Raw genomic sequence first — 14,606 nt, forward strand, 5'->3', positions numbered from 1 at the left:
TGCATTCTTAATTATCAATTAACTCGTTTTGTTTTTAGTATACGATTAGATTGTCTAACACTTTTTAATCTAAGTGTTGCCTGTAAACACAGATCTTCAAGTATATCACCTTTCAGTTCTTGGCTTTAGATATCTACACTGTTGCATTTGCTCCACACCAGGGTGCTACTAATCTGAGTGGCAAGAACCTGAACCAATTAAGATCTCGAGGAGAAAATATCCAGCCTCCCCAGGGAGTTTTGAAAGCAACAGGATGTTGTGGTGATGGATGGAAAGAGAGGAACAATAGCATATAATTGAACGGTTATCATCTTTCATCTTTTCCCCTCATGTCTGCTTTTAGGCTGCTCATTTTGTGGGCTTCATGAGCCAGAATGTGAAAATAAAAGATCTGTGAAATGTATGCTTTAAAAGACCCAGTTATATGTCATAATACAAGACATTTAACACTTTCATGTATACATTCTAATCCCTAAATTAAGCCTGGCTATTACAATACTTGAGTGGCAATGAGAGATGATGGCTAGAATACTAGAGCAGGACTACTAAATACTGTTGGTCTATAAAGCCCTCCACAGATACATGGACATGTGTTTGTGTGACTAAGGAGTTTCTTCTCCATTTCCAACTATTTTTCCTTTTCAGTTCTTATGGGTCATAACCCTGGAACTATTGTGATGGATATAATAATTGCTTATAACACAAGTTTTTGAAAAATATATATTTTCCAATAATCATAGCATTTGGAGGTTCACAATGGCACCCCCTACACCCCCCCAAATGCACAGTGGTTTAGATCAACAGCCCTCAAATCCTAGCTATTTGGGTGCTGTAGGGCCATCAGATGTGGGGTGCTAAACATATATATATAAGAGCATCTTCCTCTTGGTGCTCGCTCTTCTCATTCCCACCTACCCCAACCCCCAAAAAAGAGCTTTGAGGAAATAAGTTATGGTTCACACACGAGAGACTTGACCTAAAAGATCCTTGGGCTTCTCTTGTAATCCTATTGCTACAGGGCCCAAATACCAGAGAGGCCCAGGCTTGAGTTTGCTCAGGTCCAGTCCTGAGTTTAGGAATAGAACATGGTTTAATGGCAGGACTAAAGACAAGGCCCAAGATGCCCAATTCCTCCCCCAGCAGGAGAGATGGGACCAGGGAGGATGCCAGGCTCCACACGATCATGCCCAATGGACACCTCATCCAGGATGCACAGGACTACATCAACCAACCAATCAGCTGAGTGGAAGGAAATGGAGCTTACTGTGAGCGGGGAAACACATTATTACAGAGAGAAACCAAAGAGTAGACTAGTTTATTGCTTACAATGGACACTCTGGCTCATTTGTCTAGCAAGGAAAGGAAACAACACAAACTGATAAACATTCAGAAGTAATACAGCCATCCTCTGTCTTCAGGACCACCATAAAGAGGTGTGGAGAAAAGGGCAGGGCCAGCCCTCTTCCTTCTCCAATCAGTGTCCAGCAACATGAGCCCACACAGGGGGAATCCACCGACTTCCACCCCAGGCAACAGAATCCACTGTCGTTCCTAACACTTCAACTGCCATCTCCCCACTGGCACCCCAACACTCTCTCACGGAGCAGCCTCTTTTCTCTCCTCAGCCCCATGACTAGGGGCTATGGCTGTTCTTGTCTTCCTCTCGAACCTCCTTGGGTGCCGAGGGCTGCTCCACAGAGACAGCAGGCTGCTCCTCTTGGGCCTTGCCGAGTACAGGCCCAGTTCCTGGTCTGGCCCCTTCAGGCAGCCGGGTGAGACCTGGAGAAGGCTGCCTGCTCGTAACCTGAGCACAGGAAGCTGGAAAAAGATCGGAGAAGTGGCCATCGCCTCCTGGGGGGTGCCCCAGAGCAGGTGGACAGAAGGGACCGGGGAAGGGCAGTTCTGGCAAGCAGGGGTCATTCCAGGGGACTGTACCTGTGGGGTCAAAGTGCATAGGAGAGATTAGGCAGGATTAAAGATATCAACCCCAATTCAACATGTTCTGTGACAGAGTCCCCTCCCCCCTCCACAGAAACCCAGGTTAGGACCCCATGCAAGTTTGGGTGAAATCCCAGCATCAGGTGCTCCTTAAGGACCGGGCACGCTCCTGACTCGAGGTCCTGTGGTTCGGGAACATCAACACAAAGTGGACCATGGGTCAGGCCAAGTGTCCTCTCACACAGGCAGCAAGCAGACCAGGAACCAACCAGACACCTCTTTCTTCTCTGTCTACTGGAATTTAGTCTTAAGAAGATGGTTGCTTCCAGGATTGCAGAGATCTGAGTGGCCTGTCAGAATACTAATATTGCTGCCATCTACTCTGTGCCAAGGACTTCACTCATATTGTTTCTAATCCTCACCAAATCCCTCTATGATATGGGAATATTACTCCCATTTCAGAGTCCAGGAAACCGAGACTCAGGAGAGCTAGTAACTGCTGAGCTGGACTTCACCCTTCGGTTTTCCTAACTCCAAAGTTCTCTTGCCGATTCTCACTCTGCTCTGCAGCCTCCAAGACACTTGAGGAAGAAGAGCTTCACAGAGACAACCAGGGGCCAGAAAAAGTGATTCCCTCACCACCCGGCCCTGCCTCAGCATTTCCTCCAGCGAATGAGGCTCTCTGTCCATTCCCACCTTCCTCAGTCACGAAGGTCACCTTCTCTTCCAGCCCCAACTCACTCATGTTCCCAGCAGGTGGCTGCAGCAGGATCTGCCCTGATGGAGGACCTGGGAAGTAGCCCTGCGAGGTACCCCCATTGGGGCCATAAGGCAATGTGAAAAGAGAGTCCTCTGGCAGTGGAGGTGTCAGTGAACTGGGCACGTGGAAGGGGAAGGGATGCAGGTATGAAAACTGGGGCTGTGGAGCCTGGGGGAACTGGAACGGTCCCGGCTGGTTGCTTTGTTGGTAGTCCTGGGGTTCCAGCTCTTCCAAGTATGAGCAAGTGGGTGGTGGCGTGACACTGTGGGGGACAGACGAGTATTTCCTGAGGCTCAGGCGTGGCATCCTCATTCCTACCACACAATAGGTAAGTCCCTCCCCCTCCCCTCCCCTCCCCATCTCCATGACCCCAGACTTGCTGCCTCTTCTCCGTCCTCTTCCTGCTCCTAGCTTCTCACCCTCATTCCTGCTCTACCTCTGTGATATCCTTGATCCTTCCCACCCCAAATCCACTTATCCCTTTAATCCTCATTACATTTACTACTCCCTGCTTCTCACAGCTAACTCTTTCCCCTCCCAAGCTTCATCTTTCTTTTCTCCTTCTTTACCCCTCCCAAGATAACTCAACTGCCCACACCCATTAAATTCCATACCTTGTCCCCCAGGACCCACAGGGGCCATTCTTGTGGCTGCTGTCACTGTCAGGAGTATCCACCAGCATAGGCATCAGTTGGGGGGTGTGGACAGGGCCGAGGGGAAAAGGAAGGTTGGCTCTTCGAACCGGTGGGGGGCTGAAGAGTGGTGGGGTCACCGCCACCCTCTGAGCACCCTCACTCTGTTGGGTTGGGGTCAGGGTCTGGTCAGACATCAGCAGCATGGGCGGCTCTGGGAACAGAAATCAAAGAAGCATTGTTAAGAGTAAGAAAACGCGGAGGCAGATTTGGGATTGCTGGATGGTAGAAGTGTGCCATACCTGGGTCCCCCTGAAGAGGCCCCACTGGTCCAAAACAGTGGAGAGCTTTGGTCCACTCCCACATCTATCGAGAGAGGACCCTCTGTCTTCCTAGCTGCCATATCCCTCAGATAACCCTCAGAAGGGTCAGCTCACCTGGAAGAGTATCCAGAGGGGCCACCTGAGGGAAGATACCAGGCTCTGGGTCCATGGGCACAGTCGGTGGCAGCTCAGCTGCAGAGCTAGAGGCAGACAGAATAAAGATTATAGGTCGAGTGGTCCCTGGATTTAGACCACAGCCTCAGTGCAGAGAAAAGGACACCGGATTCCCAACTCTGCCTCCATGCAAAGCAGTGGCAGCTTCCTGACCCCATCTAGCCAAAATCCCTCTAAACACTAACCAACAACGCCCAGCCTTCCAACACTCTCTCCTTCTAGACCCCAGGATCCCAGCTTAGACCCCACCTCCCACCTGCAGGGAGGATCCAGGAAGAGGGGCAATACTTACCTGAACTGACTGCTGGCAGGGGTAGGGGCGGGCCCTGCAGGACTGTCCTTATTCTCCTTCCCATTCAGTTTCTCCACTTTTCGCCACTTTGCCCGGCGATTCTGGAACCACACCTGCAGGGGAGAGACACATGAAGAGCTTGAGAAATGGGGTAGAGACTAAGACTCAGGTCCTGACTGTCACAAAGTGAGCTACCTGACTTCAGAACGTCACTTCACCACTTTGCTTCCAATGCCTCTCTGTCAAATCAGTTTTATAAAAAGCTTCATCGAGATAGCCTCTGAGATACTTTCCTCTTCTAATATTCTAAGGCTGGAACTGTATGGAAACAGGCAAAGACACAGCTAGATCCGAGACCTCACTTCACCCCTATTCAGGGAGACGCTGGTACTTGGTCTGCTCTTTGAGAGTTCCAAGCCGTAGATTCACCAGTTGGCCAGCTCCCTTTACCATGATGCGTTGGGGGGTGACCCCCACCGTCTGGGCGATCTCCCGGCGCTTATCACTGTCTGGGTAGTGGTCTTCTTGGAAGATCCTTTCTAGCTCCTCCAGCTGATCTGGAAGAAAAAAATTCGAATGAGAACAACCAGTGATGTGGCAGCAGAGAAAAAAGACAGATGCCTTCAGGATGGGACCACTGTCTTCAACCCAAGGGCCTTCCCAGAGCCTTGCAACTAAATTCCCCATTGGGCTGGGGCCTCTGTCTCCTGGGCTTTGTGGCAGGTACTGACCTGGTCCCAATTTCACTTTCTGATGAGGCAACCTAACCTTCCCCTCTGAGGGTCAGAGGCCGTGGCGCTGCCACAGGTCAAGAAAGAATCCCGGACAAGGTGACAGACAAAACTACCCACAGTCGAGTCTCCTGGGGCTCCGTTCTCTGCACAACTCACCTTCCCTGGAGATGACACCAGATCTCTTAGGTTTCCTCTCACTCGCAGGGACTTACCTGAGCGGTATAGTGTTCGAGTCTTTTTCCGAACTTGGCAGGGCACTTCTGGGGGCCTCTTCTTCTGGTCTGTGTGGTGGCTGTTTGGGGCCAATGTGCTGAGGAGGTTGGACAGATGGCAAGGTCCCCGGCCTGACCCACAAGGCACTGGGTTGTGTGTGCCATGGGCTGAGTTAGTGGCACCAGGAGATGATGTGGAGGCCAAACCCACGGCATTAGGCTTTTTCTGCTTATTGGGGGCTGGAGAGCAGGGCCTCTTCCCTGGCTTCACCTCTCTCACCGGGAGGGCGCAGCCTTCCCCCTGGGGCTGGGGCCTAGGTGGGGCCAGAGTTCTGTCTTTGTGGAGAGCCCCCGAGCCAGTTGGATGGCACACTCTCCCAGCATCAGCCCCAGTTAGTTCTCCAGGGGCCTCTGACGGCTTCTTCTCCCAGGAGACAGCGCAGGAGAGGGGTGGTTCCTCATCCGGGGCACCCTGAGGGTCGGGGGCTGAACTCCGCAGTGGTTTCTCCTCCTTCAGCCCAGCAGCCAGGGGCTTGCCTCCACCTTCCTGGCCTGTGGAGAGCCAGCAGGCACTGACCTTAGCACCAGGGAGAAGGAAGAGCCTGGACTAAGAGGATATGCTGCTTCCCGCTGGGCAACTGCTCTCCTGTTTGATCTTAAGCTTTACTTTGTCCACTTATCAAATGGGGTGCCAATTCCAGGCTTACCTTCCTAACTTGGCTATTGTGAGGAGCAAATTAGATAATCCAATTGCTTTGAAAAATGTAAGCAAATATACGCAACCATAAGGGGTTGCACACATACATAGACGGTAGGAGAGACTAATTTGGGGAGCACTCACTCCCTGTGAGCTCCCTGGTTTTTTCCAGACACCAGGAATGGGAGTTTGAGGAACAGGTATCTGTTTAGGTCTTTCTAAGAGGCAAATGTTGGGACAGGGGGTGGACTGGGAAGAAAGAAAGAGATGGAGATTCTGCTTGTTCCCAGACTGGATCTTGGTCCTGCTGCAGATACAGGTAGTATCGCTTAGAGCAGGGACCAGGCAGGATCGGATGGTCTCCAGACGAACAGGCAAGGACATCAAAGGAGCTAACAGGAATGAACATCCTCACCTTTCACAGAACTCACTCTGTCCCTGCCAACCCTCCTCATCCCCATACCCACCCCCAGACCCCTCCCTGCAAAGCAGAAGCTCGCTCAGGGGCCTTAGACGCAGGCCAACCCTTTCTTTTTTTCAATTTTATTTATTTTTTCCCCCAAAGCCCCAGTAGATAGTTGTGTGTCATAGCTGCACTTCCTTCTAGTTGCTGTATGTGGGACACTGCCTCAGCATGGCCGGAGAAGCAGTGCGCCCGTGCGCGCCTGGGATCCGAACCCAGGCCGCCAGCAGCGGCGCGTGCACGCACTTAACTGCTAAGCCACCGGGCCGGCCGAGGCCAACCCTCTTTTACAGGTAAGGACGAGTGACTCACCTGGCACTGAAAGTCCTATCACTCATCCTCCAAGTTGGTTGGACGATGAGTGGTTCCAGCTACGACTGGTTCATCAGGAGCTTACCATGTCCCAGGCACTATGCTAAGCACCTCTCAAAGACCAGTACAGTATACATTCAATCCCTGAGAGGAGGCCTATTAATATCTCATTCTAACAGATGAAGAACTAGGGATTAGAAAGTTGAGTAATTTGCCCCAGATCACACAGCACAGCGCTCTTAACCACCATGCGGAGTCCTTCCCAGGCTCACCAAACCCTCTCCAGTTCACCTCTCCACTTATTCATGACCCCCAGAACCCTCAGCTCAAGGAGCTGCTTTATCATTTCCAAGTAAATTGGAATCTTTTTAAATGGATGCTACCCAGTGACTAAGAGCCATTGTTATTTTAATAAAAATTGCATGAGATATAATGTCCTAAGGAATGACTAACAATGTGTCAAGGAAGATGGATGGTCGTGGGGTAAGGTGTTTTGTCAAACTGTTTCCTAGGGTACACTTTAGACCTGACTGGCAGGAGGGGCCTGGAGCTGGTGGAGAGGGCGAGCAGGCCTCCACAGGGGAGAAGGGGCACGGCCAGGTGGCAGTATGAGGGGGAGGGCCAGAGTGGTTTTACAGCATTTCAGGAGAGCTTGTAGCCTAGCAAACCTGGTACACAGCAGGTGCTCGAGAAATGCGACATATTACAGTGATACGCCCAGGTAAGAAAGGTGACTGGTGTCGGAACCTAGACCAGAATGGTCCTGGGACTCCCGGGCCTGCGTTTTCTCCTCCACGTGGAGAGTGATCCAACCCCAAGGATGGAGGGTGCGGCGCCGTGGGCCTCCCTAGCACCTGGCCCACCCCAGCCCCTCGGCCTCCCCAAGCTCTAGAGTCGGCTGACACCCACTGGCCGTGTGGCCAGAGGCCCCCCAGACCAGCCCAGGCGCTCACCCCGCGGTTCCTGGCGGGGCTCCCGGGTGGGTCCCATGGCCCGGACTCCCTCCGCGGCTGCCCGGCCCGGCTGCACAGGCGCCGCCTAATGAACCTCGCGGGCCGGCAGGTGTGCGGAGCCCGCACGCGCGGGGAGCCCGAGCCCGCGCCCCTCACCCGCGCCGGGCGAGGCTGCCCCGGGACCGCCGCGTGGGGCAGCTGCACGGCCCGAGGGCCTGGGGCGAGGCCCGCAGCTCCCGCCCCCGCGGCCAGCCGGAGGGCCAGGTGCGGGGCTGGGCCGGCGCCCCTCCCCGGGGGGGGGGGGCGGGAGCAGACCTCCTGGGGGGCCGGAGGCTCGCCCTCCCACGGCTAGGCTCGGTCCTGGGCCCCGTTGGTAATGGATTTGGTCGTGGCTTGAGGCTTGGAAGCAGAGACCCTACCCTTCCCTGCGAACTGTGGAAGGCGACCTCCGGAGCCACTTATCAAGGGAGCCCCGGACGCTGGGCGTCCCATCTGTCTCTCGGCTGCTCACTGAAGTTTCTCCAAGCCTCAGGGTTCATGAGCCTCCCAGCCCCCCGTACTGATTGAAGGTTCTTAGAGCACAGAGCTGTCCTCGGTGACTGAGAGCAAGCTGAAAGAAGCCACTACAAGGTCAACTCCAGGAGGTGCGAACTTCTCCGGAAGGACACAACTGCGCAAGCACGGGAGGCCGCGGGTAAACCCAAGAAGGTACCGGCTAGTCAAGGATTTGTCACCGTGTCTCCCCCACCTGATGTCAGTTTTATTCTCTGAGAATGAAGGGGAGTCTCATAGGGGAGCTCTCACAGGGGTGATCTTTATGATTCCTAGTTCATAGACTGTTTCTTGCCTTCTTTATAAAACAGTTTCAGAATTTAAAATTCTCATCGCCTCTTCCCTACATCTGCCCAAGAGTGGGAGGTGCTGGTCAACTTGAAACAGGTGCTTGGAGCTGGGGGGGAGGGGGCACAAGTCCAGAACGGATTCCAGGTGTTTTGGTTTTAGGATGTAAAAGACTCTGGACACCACATGCTTTCATGCTGTAATCACTTATTGGTACATTTTCTTGTGCCATAAATTCCTTTGAGGGGCTTGGCCTACCCGTGTGGACTTGGGAGAGTTGCAAGAGTTTTAGTTCTTTCTGAAACATAAAAATATAAGTGGACTAACTTCGTGACAGTATGATCAAAACTTTAGGCATCTGACGTTTCTTTCTAACTCCTTCTATAAGACTAATATCCTCCAGTAAACGAGGGGTTTAGAAATAGGGCCCAGTTTCTCAGCTAGGTATGAAGCGTTCTAGGCCAGGTGAGCAAGGAGGGGCGGGCCGTGAAGTTGCTTTCTGCGTGAGAAATCAGAACTGTTTGGTGGTGACATGGTTGTAAGTGGAATACAAGTCTGCTTGATTAAACACTTATAGGACACCTACTGTATGCCAGGCACTGTGCACAAGTCATTTCCTTGCCTGCAGATGCTTACTGGTAGGGAGGGGATTAGAAGAGTAACACAAGTAAATGGACAATGTCAGTACAACGTGGTCAGTGAAAGTCAGAAGCATGCGCAGGCTCATGAGCACAGAGGAGCAGGAGCCTCTCCAGGACTAGGATTGCGGGGGGGGGGCACGGGGAGGGACACAGGTAAGGCCTTTGGAAAGAGTGACACGAGGGCCGGCCCCGTGGCTTAGCGGTTAAGTGCCCGAGCTCTGCTGCTGGCGCCTGGTTCTGACCCGGGCGCGCCCCGACACACCGCTTCTCCGGCCATGAGGCCGCATCCCACATACAGCAACTAGAAGGATGTGAAACTATGATGTACAAGTATCTTCTGGGGCTTTGGGGGCGGGGGGGAAGAGTGACACGAGCTATGAGCTGAAGGATAAAAGGAGAGGCATGTTCAATGTCCCAGCCCTGCTTAGAGCCCTGGGTGGCCCTTGCCTGCCCCTGAGATCAAGACCCAGCTCCCTCACTGGGCCAGGTCCTTTTCTCTGCAGCCTTGGCTCCCCTGCTTCCCACGCTCCAGTACTCCAGCTTTATTGTCTTTTGACCTAGTGTTTCTCAAAGAGGGTTCCTAGAGCCCCGCAGATCAGAATTTCCTAGGGAATTTGTTAAAAATGTGGCTCCCAGGCCCCATCCCCAGAAATTTTAATTGGTAAGTCTAGAGAGGGATCCAGAAATAGCCATTGTAACAAGCCCCTCAGGTGATTTTTATTCATGTTGTAGTTTGAGACCCTCTTAGGCTTTTCAAAAACAAAGTCAATTAAAACCATCCTGGGGATGGGGATGGGGGTGGGGGTCTGCGTGGGGGAAGGACGTGACCTTTTGTCCTTTACTGAGGTGTCTGCTGCACTGAGATCGGGCACAATTAATTTCATAATAGATTATCCTAGCATATTAATTTAAGAATAAAGCATCCTTTTCTGCCATCATTTATGTTGGCAGAATGATCTTTCCTCTCACTGGTTGCCCTCTGCCTGGGTGAAGGTCAGAAAAGCAAAGATTTCAAGTCACCCATAGACTGGACCCAGCCTTACCCAAAACTTTGAAAGATACAGGGTCTAACTGTATAAAAGAGTTTGCTCTTGGATTTAGGGAACTGAAAGTATTGGCATCTTCTAAATACATAATCAGATTTGTTGAGCTTGGGCTTGACAGAAAAACCCAGGTTGTCTGTCTGTCTTCCTCAGTCTTGATATTCTTGGCTTACTGTTGTGTGACTTTTTTTACAAATGGTATAGTTTTGTTTGTTTATTAACATGAAAATTTGATTTAATGGCTACAAGTGAATTTAGCCTAAGAAGGCTTGGGAGAATGCCTTGATGCGTTTTGATGGGAAGGGGTTGTATTTATGATAAATGCTAAAAGTCATGTTTCATGGGTCAACTTGGAGGGAAGGAGGTAGGGAAGGGAGACTGCTTTTTATAGAGAGGACAAGAAGATATTGATTTAGCTCATATGCTCAACCTTCTTTAGAGGGAAGGGTTTTTTATCTTTATTTTTTTGATTTCTTAATTTTCAGAGCCAAATTGTAAAACCAGCACTGCCACCCTCTTAGCAAGAGCCTTTTATTCCAACATCTTTTTATTCTCATGGATAGAATGACAGAACAAAAAGAAACATGTGTGATGCTCCTAAAGAATATAATTAATCATTTTTTTCAGTCTATGTAGAGTTAATCATATAATTAGGTTAAGTGAAATAAGCATTCTTTGTTCTTGCTCTCTTGCTGCCTATAATGAGAAAAATAACCAGTAGAAGGCATCTGATTGAGAAAATTTTTCAAAGCAGAAACACAAAGTAATTTGTTCTTTGCCTATGTGCCACCCTGGGCGTAGGGGACAGCAGGTCGTTGGAAGACCTGGGACCAGAGAGGCAAGAATACGGTTGTGAAAGACAGGAAAAAATCTGAACTGGCCCTTGGTAGGGAGATGACAGTGGCAGCCAAAAGAGAGGTAGGGCCCAGGAAACCAGGAGGAGAAGCACCGTCCAAGGCAGGGGAGGGCAGAGGGTAGCTGAAGCCAGTCACATGTTCAGGGACAAGGACATCTGAGCCTGAAGAAGCAAATGGCCAGATGATCAGATAAACACCCCACCCCCGATGGCGAAGCTGAGGGTGCCAGTGACTGGGAGGGGCAACGGGAACTGCCAAAGTCTCTGCCCAGCGGCTTCCTCTGGAAGTCCCAGAAAAGGAAGGTTTGAGGTTGCCCTCAAAGGGCACTGAGAACACCTGGCTAAAGTGGAAACTGCCCTGGCAGGGAGAAGACAGATTCTGGCATGAATTAGCCTAATAACTTCTAATCCTTGTGCCCCAAACACTCAATATTTTATGGTTCTAACAAGAATGGGGACCACGTTTAAGACGTGTGGTTGTGCTGCTCTTGTTTTTAGTAATAAACCACCGTTGTGTGTTTTGGAATTTAGGAAGTACCTTCCATCCATTCTCATTCCTTCCTCCCGATGCGCCTGTGTCGTGGAGCTCCTTTCTGCTCATCCTACCTAGGCTTCCTCAGGATTGCAAAGCTGTAGTGCTAATTATAGCACTATATTCAAGACCCCCTGGAGACCTGGCCCCAACTTCCTGGAACCTCATCTGTGGGTACCCCCCCAGCCCCTGCCCCCCTTACCTAGTCTCCTCTCAGCCTTTTGTTCTAATCTTGCAATCCTCTCTCAGAAGGGCCCTTGCCTTCTCATGCCTCAGGGCCACAGATCACATTGTTCTATGAAACATCTTCCCCTTCCCTTTTATTTCTGTTGAAGTGTTACTCATACTTCAAAGCCCAGTCCTTTCCTGTGAAGCCTATCCCAGCTTTCCACAGCCAGAATGAGTTGTCCCTCCCATGTCCTCCCACTGTGCTGTGTTTACATTGACGTTAAGTCATTTAGCGTGGGCTGACCTGATTTGAATTCTGTATGTTCTCCCCTGGATTGTGAGTTCTTAGGTGTTAACAGTATCTCTGTTCAGGCCAGGCTCTTTCTACTTGCTTTACAAACATCAACTCACTGAATCCTCATAACAACCCTAGGAGACTCTATTATTAGCCCCATTTTATTGAAGAAGCAACTGTGGTGTAGAAAGCTTAAAAGTACTTCGCCAAGGTCACACGGCTGTTTAGTGCACACCTAGGATTTGCACCCAGTTAGTCTGGTTCCCGCCCTAGGTTCCTAACCATTAGGCTGCACTGTCTGTTTGATTCTTGTTTGCATCACAATCCTCCAGTGCTTGGCATCGTGATTTGCACATGGGGGATCAATAATTGTTCATCGACCAAAAATTGATCACGATTGCCAGGAGTTAGGGAGCTGGGAGGAGGGCTGTGGGTGGGGACGGGGTGGCTTTGGCTATACAAGGGAGCAGCAGTGATGGAACTGTTCTGAATCTTGACTGTGATGGTGGCCACACAAGTCTACACATGAGATAAAATTGCATAGAACTAAATATAGACACAAATGAATGTGTGCAAGACTGGTGAAATCTGAGTAGGGTCTGTGGATTGTACAGATGTCAGCTTCCTGGAGTGACATTGTGTTATAGTTATGCAAGATGTTACCATTGGGGGAAATAGGGGAAGGGTATATGGGATCTTTCTGTGTCATTTCTTACCATTGTACGAGAATCTACAATGATCTCAAAATAAAAAGTAAAAAAAAAAAAAAAATGTTGATCCCAATGTTCTGACAACAAATTCAGTTCTCCTGGACTTGGTTAAATTTAATTCACAGAAATAATATTTTGTGAATAGTATCACTACTAACCTTTTGTTAACAATAATTTAAAAACATTTAGATTTAAATTATACCTCTTCCTTTAACAGGGCTGTGGATAGCAAGCAGAAGAATTTATATCTAATTTGTTTTAAAAGTAAAACAAGAACTATGTCTCTGTTCAAATAGGAATGTAAATTTATTAGGAACATATTGGTAAATACAGAATGATTAGGAAGGAAAAATATAATTTCCCGTCAAACAACAATGCAGTTTGGTGCATTTCCTCAATAGCATTTTTGCCATTATTGTTGTTTTGTATATGTTCTCTATGATTATAATTATACTCTACATAATTTTTAGCATTTCTCCCCCCCATGTACTATGAAAAGCACAGTCCTCTATTATTTCAAAGTCTTCAGAATTTGTTGAGTGACAATATTGTAATTTAACTATTCTCCACCTGTTGGGAAAACTTTTAATGTAAATCTCCACATTTTTCAAAATTGAAAAGCAAATTTGAAATAAAGCTTGTAACTCTTTTTTTCTTTTACAGACTTGTTAAGTCTCTTCCAGTTGGTGATTGGTCTGGTCTGGCTTTTTACAGCCCCATACCCATGAGGGGCCATGAAGTTATTCACTGCGCAGAAACAGACCAGCAGCCTGGCTGGCACGGGTACAGCTAAGTGTTTCATCAAGGAGGGGTCCGGGATTCTGAGGTCATTAACTTGACAGGCTGGCATGGCAGCCTTAGTGAGAGGAAGAAAAACCCCTGTACGAGGTGTTTTTTCCCCCTTTGCTGTCGTGGGGCAGCACCTCTGCCAGTGGCTTGACAGACTTTTCTGGTGTTCGGGTGTAGGGTCGTGGCTCTTAGAAGGAAGAGCTCTGCCGGGAGACCTCAGTGTGTGGGAAGAGAGCCCTGTCTTCCGGCCACAGTGTGGTCCTCGCAGTTCTACTTGTGCTTTCAGGACATGGATGCATGTCTTCCTGGGCTTTGAAGCCTTCCTTGTCCCCCGTGACCCAGGTGCCCTCCAGGTCTGGTGAATAGCGTGAAAGGTGGGGCACGTCATGGTAAGCAGGCTTCTCCGTCCTTCTGGGGCTCCAGACTTTTAGGTCCACTAACATTAGAGTGACAATTCCAGGTCTTGGGAATTGAAGATGACGTGCCCTGTCTTGAAATGTCTCCTTTTGCTTAATATCAATCAAGGGCAAGATCATTAGTGTGGGTTAGAAGCTAGGAGCTACTTCCTTTGCATGGAGGAGGGAATGGGGAAATAGGCTTGCGTTTAGTGAGGCGGAGAGATGAAATGATAGAAGACTAGATTGATTACCCGAGAAATAATTAGGCCTGCAAAACCTGTCGTTCAATTTGTTGGAAAGACAAGGGAGCGATAGAACCGGATAGGCTACTAGACTCCGTCTTCAGCTTGCAAAAAGCTTCTGATTGTCTCTGTCTTACCAACGAGGTTGCTGCGTGTGTTATTAAATTGGTGCAAGGGAGTCTGGGGCTGTGACGGGGCCACCTGGAGTTCAGGCAGGCTGTCATTCAGAGCAGTCCTAAGGAGAGGAAGAAAAGAGCAACAGAGAGGGGAAAGCCATATTTGGAATTAGAGATGGATTAGACATTATTAGATACATCTGCTTTAGTCAGGCGATCTAATTTCTCATCTGAACTCTTAGAGATTCTGATCTGAACTCTTAGAGATTCTGATCTGGATTCTTAGAGATACTGCTCCAAGGCCCAATTCTTTGGCTTTTCTGTTGGTGTGGGCTCATGAGCCAGGGTGAGCACTGATGCCTCTCCAACTTATCAAACTGAACTGATTCCCACCCACAAATTTGTCGCACCTCCAGTCCTCCGTCCCTTTGTATCACCCAGCCAGGTGGACTCACCTTTGACTCCACTCTCTCCCTCACAGCTTAC

At 49.7% G+C, this 14,606-nt stretch overlaps 1 protein-coding gene across 1 annotated transcript; it reads right to left on the reverse strand.

Annotated features, from left to right (window-relative positions):
- Positions 1-1,301: 1,301 nt before the first annotated feature.
- On the reverse strand, positions 1,302-14,339 carry NOBOX (NOBOX oogenesis homeobox). Its single transcript, XM_058535212.1, has 10 exons — positions 13,556-14,339; positions 13,298-13,431; positions 7,206-7,776; positions 5,066-5,642; positions 4,570-4,676; positions 4,120-4,232; positions 3,768-3,853; positions 3,313-3,544; positions 2,680-2,960; positions 1,302-1,935 (listed from the first exon to the last, which is right to left on the reverse strand). Exons 1-10 carry the CDS (start codon positions 13,898-13,900, stop codon positions 1,634-1,636), a joined length of 2,748 nt encoding a protein of 915 aa, XP_058391195.1. The 5' UTR covers positions 13,901-14,339; the 3' UTR covers positions 1,302-1,633.
- Positions 14,340-14,606: the final 267 nt, after the last annotated feature.

Source organism: Diceros bicornis, chromosome 3, assembly GCF_020826845.1.
Source record: "Diceros bicornis minor isolate mBicDic1 chromosome 3, mDicBic1.mat.cur, whole genome shotgun sequence".
NCBI lineage: Eukaryota > Metazoa > Chordata > Mammalia > Perissodactyla > Rhinocerotidae > Diceros > Diceros bicornis.